Raw genomic sequence first — 18,011 nt, 5'->3', positions numbered from 1 at the left:
ACATCAAGTGGTCAAATTCTCCAATTATTCCTGGTGTACACTCACCGGAAATAACATTGTTGGAGATCTTTGCAAGTTGGAGTTTTCGGCAGAACCCAGGAATAAAACTCACCACACATGTTGCTGTGCAATCAGATTGTTCAATCTTCTTCAGATCTACCAACAATGATGTAATGCAAGGGCCTGCCTGATTGGGTACAATCTGATTGGATAGTTGAGGAGGTAGGCCCTCATATTAAATGTACAGACAGACTGTACTGTGCCTGGCACAGCCATCCCTTGTGCTGATGTGGGGTCACTTTTAGGGAAGGATGGAGAGTTGCTTTCCCCTCTCTGCAAGAGATGATGTCAATAACAAGGGGAGGAGTCAGAGTGGGGCAGTCCCCTCTGTACATGGCAGGGGGTGTGGTCAGGTTGAGCTCTACCACGCCTCCTCCTCTTCTTGTGAGCCCGCCCCCCGGGAGGAGGGACTGGAAGTCGGAGCCCAGTGGGAGTGTGTGTACGGAGGAGCCCGGACTCGGTCGGTGTGGACGTGTTGATGTGAAGAAGGTAGGTGCCTGTTGTTTCTCCCGCTCGGTGTGGACGGAGTGCCGAGCACATCGAGCTGTGGTCAGGCTGTGTAGAGGAGAGCCGATGTGTTTTATAGCGGAGGGGGCGGGCATTGTGTGGGATTAGAGCTCCCTCTGTACACACCATGGTTGGGGGGTTCCGGTACTGGGGAGACCGGCGGCCGCTCGGCATGGACGGGAGGGCTGTCCACGTTGCAGACAGGGCCGGCTCTCCCGTTCATCTGGAGCTCCCCGGCTACCTCGTCCCCCGCTGACAATGACCTTCCATACCGGCTGTGTCAGGTGCGGGCTCGGTGCCCCCGGTGTGCCTGCCCTTTATTGGTTATATAATGACAGGACCCCCGGCTGCCCCCTAACATCTCATGGGACCGCTGACCTCTCCCCCTCACCGGTCCCAGTGGGTGTGTGGGGAGCCCGGTGTGCATGGCGGATGGGAAGGGGGGGTGCCTGTGTGTACGGTCTCCGCTATGCAGCAGCTGTTTACAAGGAGCTCTCCGGGTTCTCTTCTTCAATCCCGTCCTCCTCTCTCACTGAGAGCGCTCCCAGCGTACTCTACTTAATGAATCAGACCGCCTACGTGCCTCGGCTTCATACCCTCCGACCCCGCCCCCGTCACTTATCTATTGGCTGGCAGGTCACTCCGCCCCTGTTCCTCAATGATTGGTTTCGCCAGTCCCTGCAGAACGCCCACCGTGTCTAAGGCTTCCGTGTGGGGCGGAGCTTGACGTTGCCAAGGGGTGGAAATTAGCTTTGGTACCGCCTTGTTGCTTCTAGTTAGAAACGGAAGCACATGAGAAAAGGCCGCTGCCTGATTGGCTGCTGTCAAGTAGAACCGCCCCGCCTGCAGCAGAACCCGGAAATGTAGTGATTGGATTCTCAGGGTGTTCGAGAGGGTTGTGGTTAGTGAAGGGGGCGGTGCTAAGAACAAAGAGGCAGCGCTAGTGGTCGCCTTCTGCTGAGCCCCGTCATTTGGGGGCTCAGGCTTGTGTGTTCGCACCACAGTACGGTGAGAGCCGTACATTCCATCCGTTACTGTACGACTCCCTATGGACTGAACTAGGAGGGGTATTAGGCAGCCACACAGGCCTAGAAATGGGGGGAGTGGGTGCTTCCGTACACACCGACCTGTCTCTTCTCTCATGTGCTGGAAACATACAGCTGATGTCACATGCAGTCTCCTGCTCCTCTCCGCACCCCCAAAGGCTTCCTCCAGAGGTTGCTGGGGCTCCTGATCCACCTCCATCTGTTGGTGTCTGCATACATCCGGGTCAGAGCCAGCTGCAGGAACCCATCATAAAAGCTGTAGGGGGAGAGGGCACCACGACCACCAATGTACAAGAGCATTCTCCCCACTGACCCCCCCCCCCCCCAATGTAAGGAGGATCATTCTCCCCACTGACCCCCCCCCCCCCCAATGTATGGAGGAGCATTCTCCCCCACTGACCCCCCCCCCCCCATGTAAGGAGGATCATTCTCCCCACTGACCCCCCCAATGTAGGGGGGAGCATACTCCCCACCTACCCCTCAATGTAGGGAGGAGCATTCTCCCCAATGTAAGGAGGAGCATTCTCCCCACTGACCACCCCCCCCAATGTAAGGAGGATCATTCTCCCCACTGACCCCCCCAATGTAGGGGGGAGCATACTCCCCACCTACCCCTCAATGTAGGGAGGAGCATTCTCCCCAATGTAAGGAGGAGCATTCTCCCCACTGACCACCCCCCCAATGTAAGGAGGATCATTCTCCCCACTGACCCCCCCAATGTAGGGGGGAGCATACTCCCCACCTACCCCTCAATGTAGGAAGGAGCATTCTCCCCAATGTAAGGAGGAGCATTCTCCCCACTGACCCCCCCCCCAATGTATGGAGGAGCATTCTCCCCACTGACCCCCCCCAATGTATGGAGGATCATTCTCCCCACTGACCCCCCCAATGTATGGAGGAGCATTCTCCCCACTGACCCCCCCCCCCCCAATGTATGGAGGAGCATTCTCCCCACTGACCCCCTCAATGTAGGGGGGAGCATTCTCCCCACCTACCCCTCAATGTAGGGAGGAGCATTCTCCCCACTGACCCCCTCAATGTAGGGGGGAGCATTCTCCCCACTGACCCCCCCCCCAATGTAAGGAGGATCATTCTCCCCACTGACCCCCCCAATGTAGGGGGGAGCATACTCCCCACCTACCCCTCAATGTAGGGAGGAGCATTCTCCCCAATGTAAGGAGGAGCATTCTCCCCACTGACCCCCCCCCAATGTAAGCAGGATCATTCTCCCCACTGACCCCCCCAATGTAGGGGGGAGCATACTCCCCACCTACCCCTCAATGTAGGGAGGAGCATTCTCCCCAATGTATGGAGGAGCATTCTCCCCACTGACCCCCCCCCCCAATGTATGGAGGAGCATTCTCCCCACTGACCCCCCCCCCAATGTATGGAGGATCATTCTCCCCACTGACCCCCCCCCCAATGTATGGAGGAGCATTCTCCCCACTGACCCCCTCAATGTAGGGGGGAGCATTTTTCCCACTGACCCCCCTTCCCCAATGTAAGGAGGATCATTCTCCCCACTGACCCCCTCAATGTAAGGAGGAGCATTCTCCCCACTGACCCCCCCCCCCCCAATGTAAGGAGGAGCATTCTCCCCACTGACCCCCCCCCCCCCCCCCCATGTAAGGAGGAGCATTCTCCCCACTGACCCCCTCAATGTAAGGAGGAGCATTCTCCTCACTGACCCCCCCCCCCCCAATGTAAGGAGGAGCATTCTCCCCACTGACCCCCCCCATGTAAGGAGGAGCATTCTCCTCACTGACCCCCCCCCCCAATGTAAGGAGGAGCATTCTCCCCACTGACCCCCCCCATGTAAGGAGGAGCATTCTCCCCACTGACCCCCCCCCCCCCCCAATGTATGGAGGAGCATTCTCCCCACTGACCCCCCCCCCCCCAATGTAAGGAGGAGCATTCTCCCCACTGACCCCCCCCCCCCCAATGTAAGGAGGAGCATTCTCCCCACTGACCCCCCCCCCCCCATGTAAGGAGGAGCATTCTCCCCACTGACCCCCTCAATGTAAGGAGGAGCATTCTCCTCACTGACCCCCCCCCCAATGTAAGGAGGAGCATTCTCCCCACTGACCCCCCCCCCCATGTAAGGAGGAGCATTCTCCTCACTGACCCCCCCCCCCAATGTAAGGAGGAGCATTCTCCCCACTGACCCCCCCCCCCATGTAAGGAGGAGCATTCTCCCCACTGACCCCCCCCCCAATGTATGGAGGAGCATTCTCCCCACTGACCCCCCCCCCCAATGTAAGGAGGAGCATTCTCCCCACTGACCCCCCCCCCCCAATGTAAGGAGGAGCATTCTCCCCACTGACCCCCCCCCCCAATGTATGGAGGAGCATTCTCCCCACTGACCCCCTCAATGTAAGGAGGAGCATTCTCCTCACTGACCCCCCCCCCCAATGTAAGGAGGAGCATTCTCCCCACTGACCCCCCCATGTAAGGAGGAGCATGCTCCCCACTGACCCCCCCCCCCCCATGTAAGGAGGAGCATGCTCCCCACTGACCCCCCCCCCATGTAAGGAGGAGCATTCTCCCCACTGACCCCCCCCCCCCCATGTAAGGAGGAGCATTCTCCCCACTGCCCCCCCCCCATGTAAGGAGGAGCATTCTCCCTACCGACCCCCCCCCCCCCATGTAAGGAGGAGAATTCTCCCCACTGACCCCCCCCCCCATGTAAGGAGGAGCATTCTCCCCACTGACTCCCCAATGTAGGGAGGAAGCATTCTCCCCACTGACCCCCCCATGTGAGGAGCATTCTCCCCACTGTTCTCTCCACTGACCACCCCCCATGTAGGGATCACTATCCCCATTGCCGCCTCCTCGATATAAGGATCATTCACCTTTTTTTTTTTTTTTTTTTTAATCCAATGACTGACAGTGTTTAGTCCTGGCATCTGGTAATGAAGCTGACATAATGAAACTTCTACATGCCAGCATTGTTGTTACATCATCAATGTCTACCTGATGGGCAAAGCAAGAAGACAGCAGACACAGATGAAGAGACGGACATCAGTGTGTTTGGAATGGATGCAGGGGAAGTCACATCGCTGGAAGTGTGCATGCCGGGCATACTTGCACATTATGACAAATATTGCCTCCTCCCCCATGTTTAACTTCCACTAAACAATGTGTTTCTGGTAGGGATGTGCCAATATATTGGCCAAAAATAGGGTTATCGGGTTCGCCTGATAAAAAGAAAATAAAAAAAGATGGCATGCTGCGTCCTATTGACTTCAATGCAAAAAACAGCAGCCACATTAATTACATTAAAAAAAACTGTCCGTTTTAGTATATGGCCAAGTGCATGTGGAATTTTTGGTTTCGGCACTGGAATATTTTTTTTTGGTGCACCACTAGTCTCTGGTCATGACTGCACACTTCTAGCAGAACTCCAGGAACTGTCATTGGAAAAAACAGAGGCAGGCAAGTTTAACGTGTTAATTCTGAACTCTAGGAGAATAGTTACCCTTCAGTTGCCATGGTGCTTCACTTGTGATCAGTTCTGGCACCAGCCATTTGATGGCTTGACAGTTCTGTTGATACCATAAGAAAATGTGACCGTTATCATGCTGTGAATGTAACTGTGGAAAGAGTTAAATCGATGGAATTAGTTGCACTTTAGGTCTGAATGAATAATGGCATTTTGAGCATCACTGAAGATTTTTGTGCCGGCTTCTTAAAGGTGCAGGCATATTCATAATATATACAACTAAGATAGCTCTAGTATGGTTAGCAGAAATCAGAGGAAAGCTAAAGTTCGAATCACTGCACCTGACAGCATTACTCTTGTCTATGTCCTTCTTCACACAGGCCTCAGCTTTTATTGAGAGTGCCGACTGTCCCCCTAAACAAGCTGCTGGCAGACGTTAGAAGAGTCTCCTTATGATTTAAGTAGTGCTGAGGTCTAATAGCAGCTTGTTTAGGGCTCATCGACATGGGCACAGAGAGCCGCACACAATGATAACAAGCGTCTCTGCATCTGGGAGCAATGGTTGCCTGTACAGATCAAGGACAGGCTGCAGGTCTTCACTAACCACAGATCTGAGCATTTTATTGCATACATTGAGATTGTCCCAACGGTGGAAATCCATCCCCCTATTCAATACTCCAATGTGTGGTTACCGACTTACAGCCACAGCCTGCCATTGATTCACACACTTTTGTGCAGTAAACCATGGCTATTATTCACTGCAGGCAAAGTAGTGTTGTCACCCTGCAGGAGGAAGTACCATGGACTGAAAAGAACATCAGGCATTTTATTCTTTGAATGACAACTCTTTATGTAACTTATAAAGTACAAGTGAATGTCACTTCCCAAACCCCCTTCAGTGTGCACATGTGTTACGGCCCAAAGATTCACTCAGAGGAACAAGTGGGGTGACGTGTGCACTGTGAACATGGGTTGGCTGGGTATACAGAATACAGTACTGCATGTTGTCTTCCCCACCATCTATATGGCAAACTTTGCCCACAAATGGGTACATACGGAAACACTCCTGGAACATAATGGACACTACTGTATGAAAGGTGCAATAATGAAAAATGTACGCTATCTTTCCTCACCTGACTAGGTGTGAAGAACACTACATAATATACTAATGGCAGGGCCCTGTGCTCCGGTAGAAGAATGTACGATATAATAGCAGGGTCCTTTAACTAAGCACCAATAGAATATATATTATAATGGCATAGCCTGTACTTGCGCTCCTACAGAAAACAAGCTTAAGACCATGTGCCTAGGCTCCTATAGAATATATATTAGGTCAGGCCCTTGTGTCTAGGCTGCCATAGAGGAATATATAAGATAAAGCACCCATAGAGGAATATATATTATATATTCCTCTATAGGAGCCCAGGGACAGGGGCCTGACCTTATATATTCCTCTATAGGAGCCAAACCTTATATTATATATTGCTGTATAGGAGCCTAATTTTGAATGTATTCCTTAATAGGAGCCTAGACACAGGGTCTGACCTTGTATTTATATGATGTATTCCATAAGAGCCTAGACACAGGGGCCCGATCTTATATGATGTATTCCTCTATAGGAGCCCAACCCTATATTATATATTCCTCTATAGGAGCCTAGACACAGGGGGCTGACCTTATAATATGCATTTCTCCATAGGAGCTTGAGCTTGTATCATACATGGTCAGGCCCCTGTGTCTAGACTCCTATAGAGGAATGCAGCATAAAAGATCTGGGCTCCTATAGAGGAATACATCATATAAAGTCAGTCCCCTATAGAGCAATACATCCTATAAGGTTAGGCTCCTAGAGAGGAATACATCATATAAAGGTCAGGACCTTGTATCTAGGCTCCTATAGAGGAATATATAAATATAAAGTCAGGCTCCTATAGAGGAATATATCATATAAGGTTAGGCTTCTGAATACAGTATATTCATTCAGGCTCCTATAGAGGAATATATAATAGGCACCCATAGAGGAATATATAAAAGGTTAGGCTCCTATAGAAGAATATATAATCTAAGGTTAGACTCCTATAGAGGAATACAGAAGGTTAGGCTCTTACAGAGGAATATAGAATATGTTAGGTGGCAGACCCCTATAGAGGAATATAGAATAGGTTAGGTGGCAGACCTATATAGAAGAATATAGAATAGAAGGTTAGGTGGCAGACCCCTATAGAGGAATATAGAATAGGTTAGACGGCAGACCCCTATAGAGGAATATAGAATGTTAGGTGGCAGACCCCTATAGAGGAATATAGAATAGGTTAGGTGGCAGACCCCTATAGAGGAATATAGAATAGGTTAGGTGGCAGACCCCCTATAGAGGAATATAGAATAGGTTAGGCGGCAGACCCCTTTAGAGGAATATAGAATATGTTAGGTGGCAGACCCCTATAGAGGAATATAGAATAGAAGGTTAGGTGGCAGACTCCTATAGAGGAATATAGAATAGAAGGTTAGGCGGCAGACCCCTTTAGAGGAATATAGAATAGGTTAGATGGCAGACCCCTATAGAGGAATATAGAATAGAAGATTAGGTGGCAGACCCCTATAGAGGAATATAGAATAGAAGGTTAGGCCCCTATATAGGAATATAGAATAGAAGGTTAGGTGGCAGACCCCTATAGAGGAATGTAAGGTTAGGTGGCAGGCCCCTATAGAGGAATATAGAATAGGCTAGGCTCTTATAGAGGAATATAGAATAGGTTAGGCCCCTATAGAGGAATATAGAAGGTTAGGCCCCTATAGAGGAATATGGAATAGGTTAGGCCCCTATAGAGGAATATAGAATAGGTTCGGCTTCTATAGAGGAATATAGAATAGGTTAGGCTCTAATAGAGGAATATAGAATAGGTTAGGCCCCTATAGAGGAATATAGAATAGGTTCGGCTTCTATAGAGGAATATAGAATAGGCTAGGCTCTTATAGAGGAATATAGAATAGGTTAGGCTCTAATAGAGGAATACAGAATAGGCTAGGCTCTAATAGAGGAATACAGAATAGGCTAGGCTCTTATAGAGGAATATAGAATAGGTTAGGCGGCAGACCCCTATAGAGGAATATAGAATAGAAGGTTAGGCCCCTATAGAGGAATATAGAATAGGCTAGGCTCTTATAGAGGAATATAGAATAGGTTTGGCTTCTATAGAGGAATAGCTGGCAGCAGCTGCTGCAGTTTCCTCGCTCTCTGATAGGTCGGTGTCCCCAGATCACCCTGCCGTGCTCGTCACCTATATAGACAGAGAGCACTTGGATGGTCCGCGGAGCCTGGCTCCGTGTCCCCCCTCAGCCCCTTATGAACACGTCGTATAACCGGGGTTACACGGCTCCCTCCCTGCCAGCCTTCGCCGCGATTCTCTGGCTCCATCCTCCTCTAAACAAACAGGGTACGGAGGGGTGTGTCTGTATGTGGGGGCGTGACTTCCATATTCCGTTTCCTCACATTAGCGCTTTACGCCCAGATTACTCTCCGCCAACCAATGGTATTGGTCATGGGCGGGTCCACCGTTTATGATTGACAGAGACTTGTGGGCTGGCTCTCGAGTTTCAGTCCATTGACGGCCATTTTCCGCTTGCGCCTGCTTGCGAGGGCTGAGAGGGAGGGCGTGGCCTCTTGGTCCGCCCCCTTAACTCCACCCCGGCCGTTGTAGCTCGGTATCCCATTGGGTGCCCGCTTTGATGGGCGTATGCCTTCGGCGAATAAGCTGTCGCGTACGGTGGCGCCCAGTGCTGGGTGTTGGAGGCGGGATTTCTCCGGTGACAGAGAGGAGCGGGCAGGCGAATTACCGGAGACCGGAACCGAGTGCATTTCACCAGAGAAAGGTAGGAGGGGGGAGCAGGGGTGTAGTGGGACGCCTGAGAGCAAGTTGAGGCTGGGTGTAGTAATGTGGAGGACTCGTGGGGTCTGCAAGGTGGCACATTACACGGCGGGGGATGTAGACTGGTCCCCTGTTGTGGACCGAGCAGCGGGTGTTCGGTGTGGAGGGGTTAGGGAGGTGAGGTCATACGGGGGGTGGAGGGGAGTACAAAGCCGAGCCATGGAGGTGAGCTCAGGCCAGCTGGACAGGGTCGGGGATGCTGATTGTCCTGGCAGAGCGGCGGAGAGGGGGGACTGGGCGGAGCTCCGCGGGGTCACATGGTCACAGCACAGGGAGTCTGGCCAGCGGTGCCGGGGGGTCACGTGGTGCTGTGCCATACCATGTGGTCAGAGGCCCCCCCCATCTACTACTGCCCGGGGGGCACACACTGACAACTGGGGGTTCTCTGATTTTTCCGGAGGGGAGCAGGTCTCCGGTACCGGGGGTGTGATCTGGGGGGGAGCAGGTCTCCGGTACCGGGGATGTGATCTGGGGGGGAGCAGGTCTCCTGTACCGGGGATGTGATCTGGGGGGGGGGGGGAGCAGGTCTCCTGTACCGGGGATGTGATCTGGGGGGGGGAGCAGGTCTCCTGTACCGAGGATGTGATCTGGGGGGGGGGGGGAGCAGATCTGTACCGGGGATGAGATCTGGGGGGGGGGAGCAGATCTGTACCGGGGATGAGATCTGGGGGGGGAGCAGATCTCCTGTACCAGGGATGAGATCTGGGGGGGGGAGCAGATCTCCTGTACCAGGGATGAGATCTGGGGGGGGGGGGGGGGAGCAGATCTCCTGTACCAGGGATGAGATCTGGGGGGGGGGGGAGCAGATCTCCTGTACCAGGGATGTGATCTGGGGGGGGGGGGAGCAGATCTCCTGTACCAGGGATGTGATCTGGGGGGGGGGGGAGCAAGCCTCCTGTACCGGGGATGTGATCTGGGGGGGGGGGGGAGCAGGTCTCCTGTACCGGGGATGTGATCTGGGGGGGGGGGGGAAGAGGGCTCCTGTACCGGGGATGTGATCGGGGGGGGGGGGGGGGAAGCAGATCTCCTGTACCGGGGATGTGATCGGGGGGGGGGGAGCAGGTCTCCTGTACCGGGGATGTGATCGGGGGGGGGGGGGAGCAGGTCTCCTGTACCGGGGATGTGATCTGGGGGTCCTCTAAATCCCAGGTACAGGACACCTCACCCCTTCAGGTGTGATCTGGGGGTCCTCTGCATATTCTGGTGGGGGAAGGGGAGCAGATCTCCTGTACTGGTGATGTGATCTGGGGGTCCTTTTGATTATTCAGGGGGAAGCAGGTCTCCTGTACCGGGAATGTGATCTGGGGGTCCTTTGATTAGTCGGGGGGGGGGGGAAGCAGGTCTTCTGTACCGAGAATGTGATATGGGGGTCCTCTGATTATTCTGGGGGGGGAGGGGAGGTCTCCTGTACCAGGGATGTAATCTGGGGGGGGGGGGGAGGGGAGATCTCCTGTACCTGGGATGTAATCTGGGGGGGGGGAGCAGGTCTCCTGTACCAGGGATGTGATCTGTGGGTCCTCTGATTATTCTGGGGGGGGGGGGGAGACGGATGTCTCCTGTACCTGGGATGTAATCTGGGGGTCCTCTGATTATTCTGGGGGGGTCTCCTGTACCTGGGATGTAATCTGGGGGTCCTCTGATTATTCTGGGGGGGTCTCCTGTACCTGGGATGTAATCTGGAGGTCCTCTGATTATTCTGGGGGGGGGGGGGGTCTCCTGTACCTGGGATGTAATCTGGGGGTCCTCTGATTATTCTGGGGGGGGGGGGTCTCCTGTACCTGGGATGTAATCTGGGGGTTCTCTGATTATTCTGGGGGAGAGGGGAGCAGGTCTCCTGTACTGGGGATGTGATCTGTGGGTCCTCTGGAATGATTGTTACTTTGTGTTGCTCTGCCTGCATGTGGGAGGATGTCCTGAGCAGTGACAATCTGTAGACAGTGTAACTAAAGATTGGCAACAATGTACTGACCTGCTTATGTTGTCATTACGCTGACTTCCCCTGCCTGTGCAATGCTTCATCCATCCTGTAAACAATCTCATGTATATATTCTACAGCGAAGCTGCACTAAAATAAAACACAAAGGGAGGGGGGGGGGATGATTTATTAAAGCTGGAGCAGCTGTGCTCAGCAACCAATCAGCTTCTGACTTTCATTTTAGAAACCCAAAGAACAAGCCTAAAGTGACTGTAAGGAAAATTCTTTATTTAAATAAAAATAACAAACATGTCATACTTGCCTGCTCTGTGTAATGGTTTTGCACAGTGAAGCCCCAATCCTCTTCTCTGATCACCTGCCGGTGCTCTGGCCCCCCCCCCCCCCCCCCTTGGCACTCATGCGCGCTCCCTTCCAGGCGGGCTCTCTGCGTCCAAAAGGCACAAAACGCATGGCTTAAAGCCCCTCCTCACTGACTGATTACCTGCAGCAGGAGCCATTTGCTCCTGCTGCTGCATCTCCGCCAATCAGGAGGGAGAGTCAAGATTGGGCTTGGGTAAGTATTATGCCCCATACACACGTGCAGATTATCTGCAGACTTTTTGTCTGCAGACTTACCTTTTCTATGTAGTGCAAGGGCCTGCCGGATTGCATACAAATTGAAAGTGTTTAGGTTTGACCTCATATTATATGGTTTTGGTAAGTCTGCAGACAAAAGTCTGCAGATAATCTGCACGTGTGTATGGGGCATTAGGGGAGCTGCACACTCAAAGCTTTTTACCTTCAGGCATACAGTGCCTGAAGGGAAAAAAAAAACCTTCAAGCTTTACAACCACTTTGAGGTAGAAGCTGATTGGTTGCTGTGCACAGCTGCTCCAACTCTTGTCTGTTCCTCCTATTGGCTGTGATAATAGTCAGAGCAGGAGATTCCCCCATCTGCCTGTATAGGGTGGGGGCAGGGGAATCCTTTTAGATTTGGTTTTGTTCAGCCCAAAGGTCAAACAAGAAAAAAAAAAAAAATTTACCGGCATATAAGCAACTTTACCTCTCCTGTGATCTGGCCAGCACTCTCCTCCTTTCCCCTTTGCCTGTAGATGGTCCCTTGGTGGCGGTGTCCTATATAATGCAGGGCCATTAACCCTGTATTGTATGGGGAGGGGCAAGTGCCATTATTCATTTAGTGGGTGGCCATCTCCCACCCAACACCCCATGATTAAAAAAAAAAAAAAAAAAAAAAAATCAAAGGAGGTGGATAGAAATTGGTTGACTAAACACAGCACAGACATCCATCCAATCATAGGCAGCCACTGTTCAGGTATTTTGACAGTTGCTAGGTCCAGCTATGATAACACAATAGCTGCAGTGGGAGAGTCATCCATCAGTGCTGTATTGTGTGGAAGGAGGGATCTGTTCCATTTTTATTTTATCAGGTGAACAAAAATTGACTAATAAAAGTATGGCTAGCTTTGGTGTCGGTGATTACATATCTGAGAGGTATAAATTGCTGACTGCTCGAGGAACCCCTAGTAAACCCTGGTTGAAAAATATTCAGGGCAGTTTGATATACACAAAGCCTGTTCAATGCAGGTGGGACAGAGCGCACATACGTTTCTGCTTGTAGGGCAGACTGTTTATTTTAATGGGCTGTCCTACATGTGAGAAAAGTGCAAAAGTCCTCCTCCCTGATCCTTTTGCAAAGTTTCACTACACCGAACCGCACAGTTCTGCAGCCATTAACAATTAAAGTTTCGCTGCATGTCATGGAAGCGCATGATCTTGGACGTGTTCTGACATAGAGTGCAGCCTAATAGGGTGTGCAGATAAGGCCCCTTTCACAGTTATGCGACCTAAAATTTGCACAATTTTGCATTGATTTTTTTTGCCACGATTTTGACTGGACTTGAAGCTATGTCTATGGACCTCAAAACGCATTAAAATTGTCCCAAAGTAATGCAAATACTACTTTTGAAGTCTTTGCGACTTGAAGTTGCACAGATATGAAGGCTACTCATTGGAAATCATGGGGTACAACTTGTCATGTGACTTCGCAGTCCCAAGTCGCACAAGTGTGAAAGGGGCCTAAATGGAACATTTAACTGAAACCAAATTCTCATGTTTGAAATGCGGTTTGTATTCAACATGAATGCTGTGTGTCATAACATAGGTTATTGTCCGTGTAATTCTCATGTCGTACGAGTGACACCCAAGTTATTATTGAACCAAAAGATCAAATGACTCTTGTTTACCTTCCTATAGTATATTTATATGAAGGCAAATATAAAGTAGTTGAGTCCTTTCGGAGTTCCCTATGAGGGCTCTCTAGATCTGGTGTTGGATTGTTCTTGCATTATGCTTGCACAATGATAGTCCTGACTATATATGGTCAGTATTCCTGTCGTATTACACCAGTCCTGACTATATGTGGTCAGTATTCCTGTCGTATTATACCCGTCCTGACTATATATGGTCAGTATTCCTGTCGTATTATACCAGTCCTGACTATATGTGGTCAGTATTCCTGTCATATTATACCAATCCTGACTATATGTGGTCCGAATTCCTGTCGTATTCTACCAGTCCTGACTATATGTGGTCAGTATTCCTGTCATATTATACCAGTCCTGACTATATGTGGTCAGTATTCCTGTTGTATTATACCAGTCCTGACTATATGTGGTCAGTATTCCTGTCATACTATACCAGTCCTGACTATATGTGGTCAGTATTCCTGTCGTACCATACCAGTCCTGACTATATGTGGTCAGTATTCCTGTCGTATTATACCAGTCCTGACTATATGTGGTCAGTATTCCTGTCATACTATACCAGTCCTGACTATATGTGGTCAGTATTCCTGTCGTATTATACCAGTCCTGACTATATGTGGTCAGTATTCCTGTCGTATTATACCAGTCCTGACTATATGTGGTCAGTATTCCTGTCATACTATACCAGTCCTGACTATATGTGGTCAGTATTCCTGTCGTACCATACCAGTCCTGACTATATGTGGTCAGTATTCCTGTCGTATTATACCAGTCCTGACTATATGTGGTCAGTATTCCTGTTGTATTATACCAGTCCTGTCTGTGGTCAGTGTTTCTGTTGTACTGGACTAGAACTGACTATGTGTGGTTAGTTTTCCTGTTCTTCCTATTGAACACAGACACTGTTTCATGCACTCGGGAACACATGGCTTCCCAGACAGGAAGTAAACAATGAGTGTACAGTAAGGGTCACTGCAGTCTGCTCATTCTCTGAACTTTAACCTGTTGTTGGCAGCATTGTCAAATCAATGTTTTGTAAATGATGTGATTGTCAGCCAGTAGTCAAATCATTAAACAGCTTGGGGCTAAAATTGTCTATATAGTGCAACCATGAACTAGTGATAGGAAGCCAACAGATTTCCAGTTGCATGGGGAATAATAAGTTCAGCATACCTTGTAAGCAAGGTGCTTAATGTTAATGTTCCTTTGCTGCCAGTTCTTTCTAGGACTTCTACTTCCACCTTGACGGGATCTCTGCTGGCTGCCTGGCCCTACTATAAACAGAGGATATGGGCCCTTAAGAATACATAAAAAACACAGTAGTGGTACAGTAGCCGTGTAAATAGTTTCTTGCAAAATAGTTTTTCATATGACCCATATAAGAATGGCATATGAAACAGAAAAATGTTTTGAGGACTTCTGATAAAACTTTTTTGTAGATTTAGAACAGGGGTCTCCAAATTTTCTAAACAAAGGACCAGTTTACTGTCCTTCAGATAATAGGGGGGGGGGGGGGGATTGGACTGTGACTATTGGGAGTAGAAAATGCCCCAGTCAATGTAAAAAATGCCTCGGGCTTAGAGGTCAGTAAATAAAATGACATAGTGCCTGTGGCCAGTAGAAGGAGGAATAGTACCTCTTCATTGATATTAGCAGGAGGAATTTTGCGCCATTCTTGTTGCCATTGGTAGGAATTGTGCCCTATTGTTGATGTCATTAGAAAGAATGTTAAAAGGACAATAATAAAAAGTTCTCATAAATGCTCCTCCACTGTAATATTATACAATAACTTATTCAGCCCCCCCCCCCCTCGTATTAAAAAGAAAAAAAGCCGGGACTGTCATTCTCTGGGGCAGGCAGTGCACTTCCAGTGGAACTGATCAGTATAAGGCTAGGGCCCATAAAGGTGAAAATCTATGCTGCATTAGCTTTAACTACTTGTTGTCCATCATCTCGTTGGCAGCACAGTCATTTCAGCGCTATGCAAATCGGGTTACTGCCAACAAGCGTTAAACCAACTCAGTGGCTAAGAGTTTTTAGCTGATGTAACCATAGCCTTGATGCTCTGGAGTTAGAATGAGGCCCAGGCAATGACAGCATTAATGTAAGGCTTTGCATAGCTCTATTCTGCTTAATGATGTATTCTTTTCTTGTGTAATGTTTTTCCAAACCTCAGTGCCCATTCTCAACTAGAATTCCTCTAGAGGATGATGGTGATTCCTTGTGCTATGGCAGTCTGACCTCCCATCTCAGAGTGCCCACATATTTTCATAGTCAGCATCACTTTACAGATTAGATGGAATGCCACCCAGGATCTTTTTAGCTCCCTGTAGGGGTGGCATTCCTCTCACTGACCACCAATGTAGGAAGATGCTTCTCCACTGACCACTGATGTAAGGGAGCTTGCCCATGTTTAATTTCTAACTTTTTATTTTACTTTTGTTATGACTACTGATTATTTTGTGATAACCTAATGATTTTGAGCATTTTCTTGTTGAAATATTGCTAATGCCTAGAGTCTTTTTTTTTTTTTTTTTTTTAATGGTGTCAAAACTCTGAGGGCTATATTCTTTCATTTTTAGATCTATAACTTGCTGACCGATAACATACTGTAAGCTGTAGGTATAATTTTATCAGCGGATACCTGAAAAACAATTCAAGGATTCCTCTAGACCAGGGCTTGACAAATTTGCTTTGAATCTAGGAGCCAGCTAAAAAAAGGAGAGGGGACAGAGAAGAGTGCTCATGTGTGCCAGTGTGCGAAGAAGAGGAAAGGGACTTTGACCCTGCTACGGGTAAGTGGCGGAGCTAGAGTTTATGCTTTTTGGATGTTGGTACTGGATCAGCTGTCCAGGGTTGCCTGTCCGGGGCGTCGGGTAGCGGGAGTTGCTAGCACCTGGTGCTGGCGTTGGGTGGGTTCCCGGCTCTACAGTAAAAAGGTTGAAAAAGTCTGCCCTAACTCCTTGTCTACCTAGGTACATTTATAAAAAGTCCTGGTATTCAAGTAGTTAAAGCGATGCAGTCTTTCAAAGCCGACTTCAGGCTTTTAGGTAAATACTTTGGGCGGTTCTAGACCCACCTGATCGCTTTTACAGTGATCGTCCTGCTGATGACCCCAGTGGTTTCCAGTTCGCCCAGTGCGACTGTGAACATCGGAAGCTACTGTAACATTTTAGAGCATTCATTTTCCCTTGAGCTATGAGCCTGGAAGCTACATGTAATTTCCCTTTTTGGGTTCATAGCTCTCATTCCTTGGCTACTGTAGCTTAGAAGCAGATAGTCATGCATAATCTGTGCTTGATTAGCTGCAGGGAAGAGATTGGTGGTCTGTCAGAACTCTAATGTCTCCATAAAGTGAAAATTTCACCTGCTCTTGCTATCACATATAAGTTAATGTTATACTAAAGTTATGTTGTCATACTTGCCTGCTCTGTGCAATGGTTTTGCACAGAGCGGCTCAGGTCCCTCGCCGGCACCCCAGGCCCCTCCCTCCTGCTGAGTGCCCCTGCTTGCTATAGAGGCACCTGAGTCCCTACTGTGTGTCCATTCAGACACCAAGCCACGGCTCTGCCCTGCCACCTCTCTCTCCTCATTTGATCACTGAAATTGACAGCAGGAGCCATATGTGTTGTGCGGTAAGCAAGAGGTTAAAGGAGAAGTTCACCTTTTTAAATGCACATATTTTTGCAGAAACAAAATTTGCATTTATTCCCCCACCCCACCCCAGGAGCCTGAATAATATTGCACTTGTGAACAGTGAATGGGGTGTCGGGGAAGGTACTGGTGCATGTTACACCCTAAATATGGGTGAAACCAGCTCCAAAAGTGAACTTTGCCTTTTAGCACTATAGCCCAAGGATGGGTACTATAGTTCTGGGACGGTGTCCATAGACTTTAGTCAAGAACCCCGCTCCATGCATGGATCTGGCATGCTCTGGACACAGCTGATCACTGATCGGGGTAAAGGCCCAATAACAGCGGCCCTTTATCATGTGACCAGCTGTGTCAAACACCAGCTGGTCAAATGTAAAGAGACTTGTTGGTTATCAGCAGTTTTTTTTCTCACGCACTGTCTGTGTGAGAATGGAAGTGCCGTTAACAGGCAAGCCTGTCAGTACACTGATAATCCGGGCACTGATCATCAACGCACATCAGTGAAAAATATATTTTTTTTTTAGCAGAAACTAAAAAAAAAAAAAAAAAAAAAAATATATATATTATATATATATAATATTTTTTTTTTTTTTATTTAGCAAAAAAACCCCAGTGGTTATTAAATGCCACCAAAAGGAAGCGCAATTGTCATTTAAAGTGCCACAGTGTTGAAAGCTAAAAAGTGGCCTCGGCAGGAAGAGGGTTAAAGTGTCTGGTACTGAAGTGGTTAAAGGTTATGTATAGGGAAAACTAAGTTCGTTTTGGATAGGGTAGGCCAGGGCAGATTTTCCTTCACTTTTGGTCTTTGAGAAGCAACAGGAAGTTGTGATGAGAATTCTCCTGTTTTAGACAGTTGTCACTAAAACATTCTTTACTCATTGGAAAATTTTCTATTTCACCCCCCTCTCATGAAAACTCAAATTTTGGATTTCTTACCACTGTCTGTCTTCATGTCGGTGGTCCTCAGGACAATCCGAGGGATCTAACCCTTCCACATTAACCAGAAAGAGAAGTTTAAATTTAGATGCACTTTAAAATCTGTCTTCTGAGTCTCTGTTGTGATCTTTGAGGATGAATTACTTCAGTGCCTGCAGCTACAAAGTTCAGTGATGGCTTGTTGTGAGATTACTCTGTCACCACAGAGTCAAAAGAAGCCCAGCCTGTAAAAGGGGGTGA

General features: G+C 49.0%; 1 protein-coding gene across 4 annotated transcripts in view; it reads left to right on the top strand.

The window, feature by feature from the left end:
* The first annotated feature begins 450 nt into the window (after positions 1 to 450).
* SIN3A (SIN3 transcription regulator family member A) overlaps positions 451 to 18,011 on the top strand; it is a 123,710-nt gene continuing 106,149 nt past the window's right edge. For 3 of the 4 annotated variants that reach the window (XM_082253073.1, XM_082253072.1, XM_082253075.1), the window contains exon 1: positions 8,780 to 8,925. In XM_082253073.1, the coding sequence (XP_082109199.1) occupies positions 8,790 to 8,925 (136 nt within the window). In that variant the 5' untranslated portion in view covers positions 8,780 to 8,789. Of the gene's footprint in view, positions 550 to 8,779; positions 8,926 to 18,011 lie in introns of those variants that run through there. The other variant, XM_082253074.1, reaches the window with a different exon arrangement.

The sequence above is a fragment of the Pelophylax lessonae genome (assembly GCF_965119305.1).
Source record: "Pelophylax lessonae genome assembly, chromosome: 4".
In the NCBI taxonomy this organism is placed as follows: domain Eukaryota; kingdom Metazoa; phylum Chordata; class Amphibia; order Anura; family Ranidae; genus Pelophylax; species Pelophylax lessonae.
The sequence above is the reverse complement of the archived record's forward strand: the minus strand, read 5'-3'. Positions and strand labels throughout refer to the sequence as shown.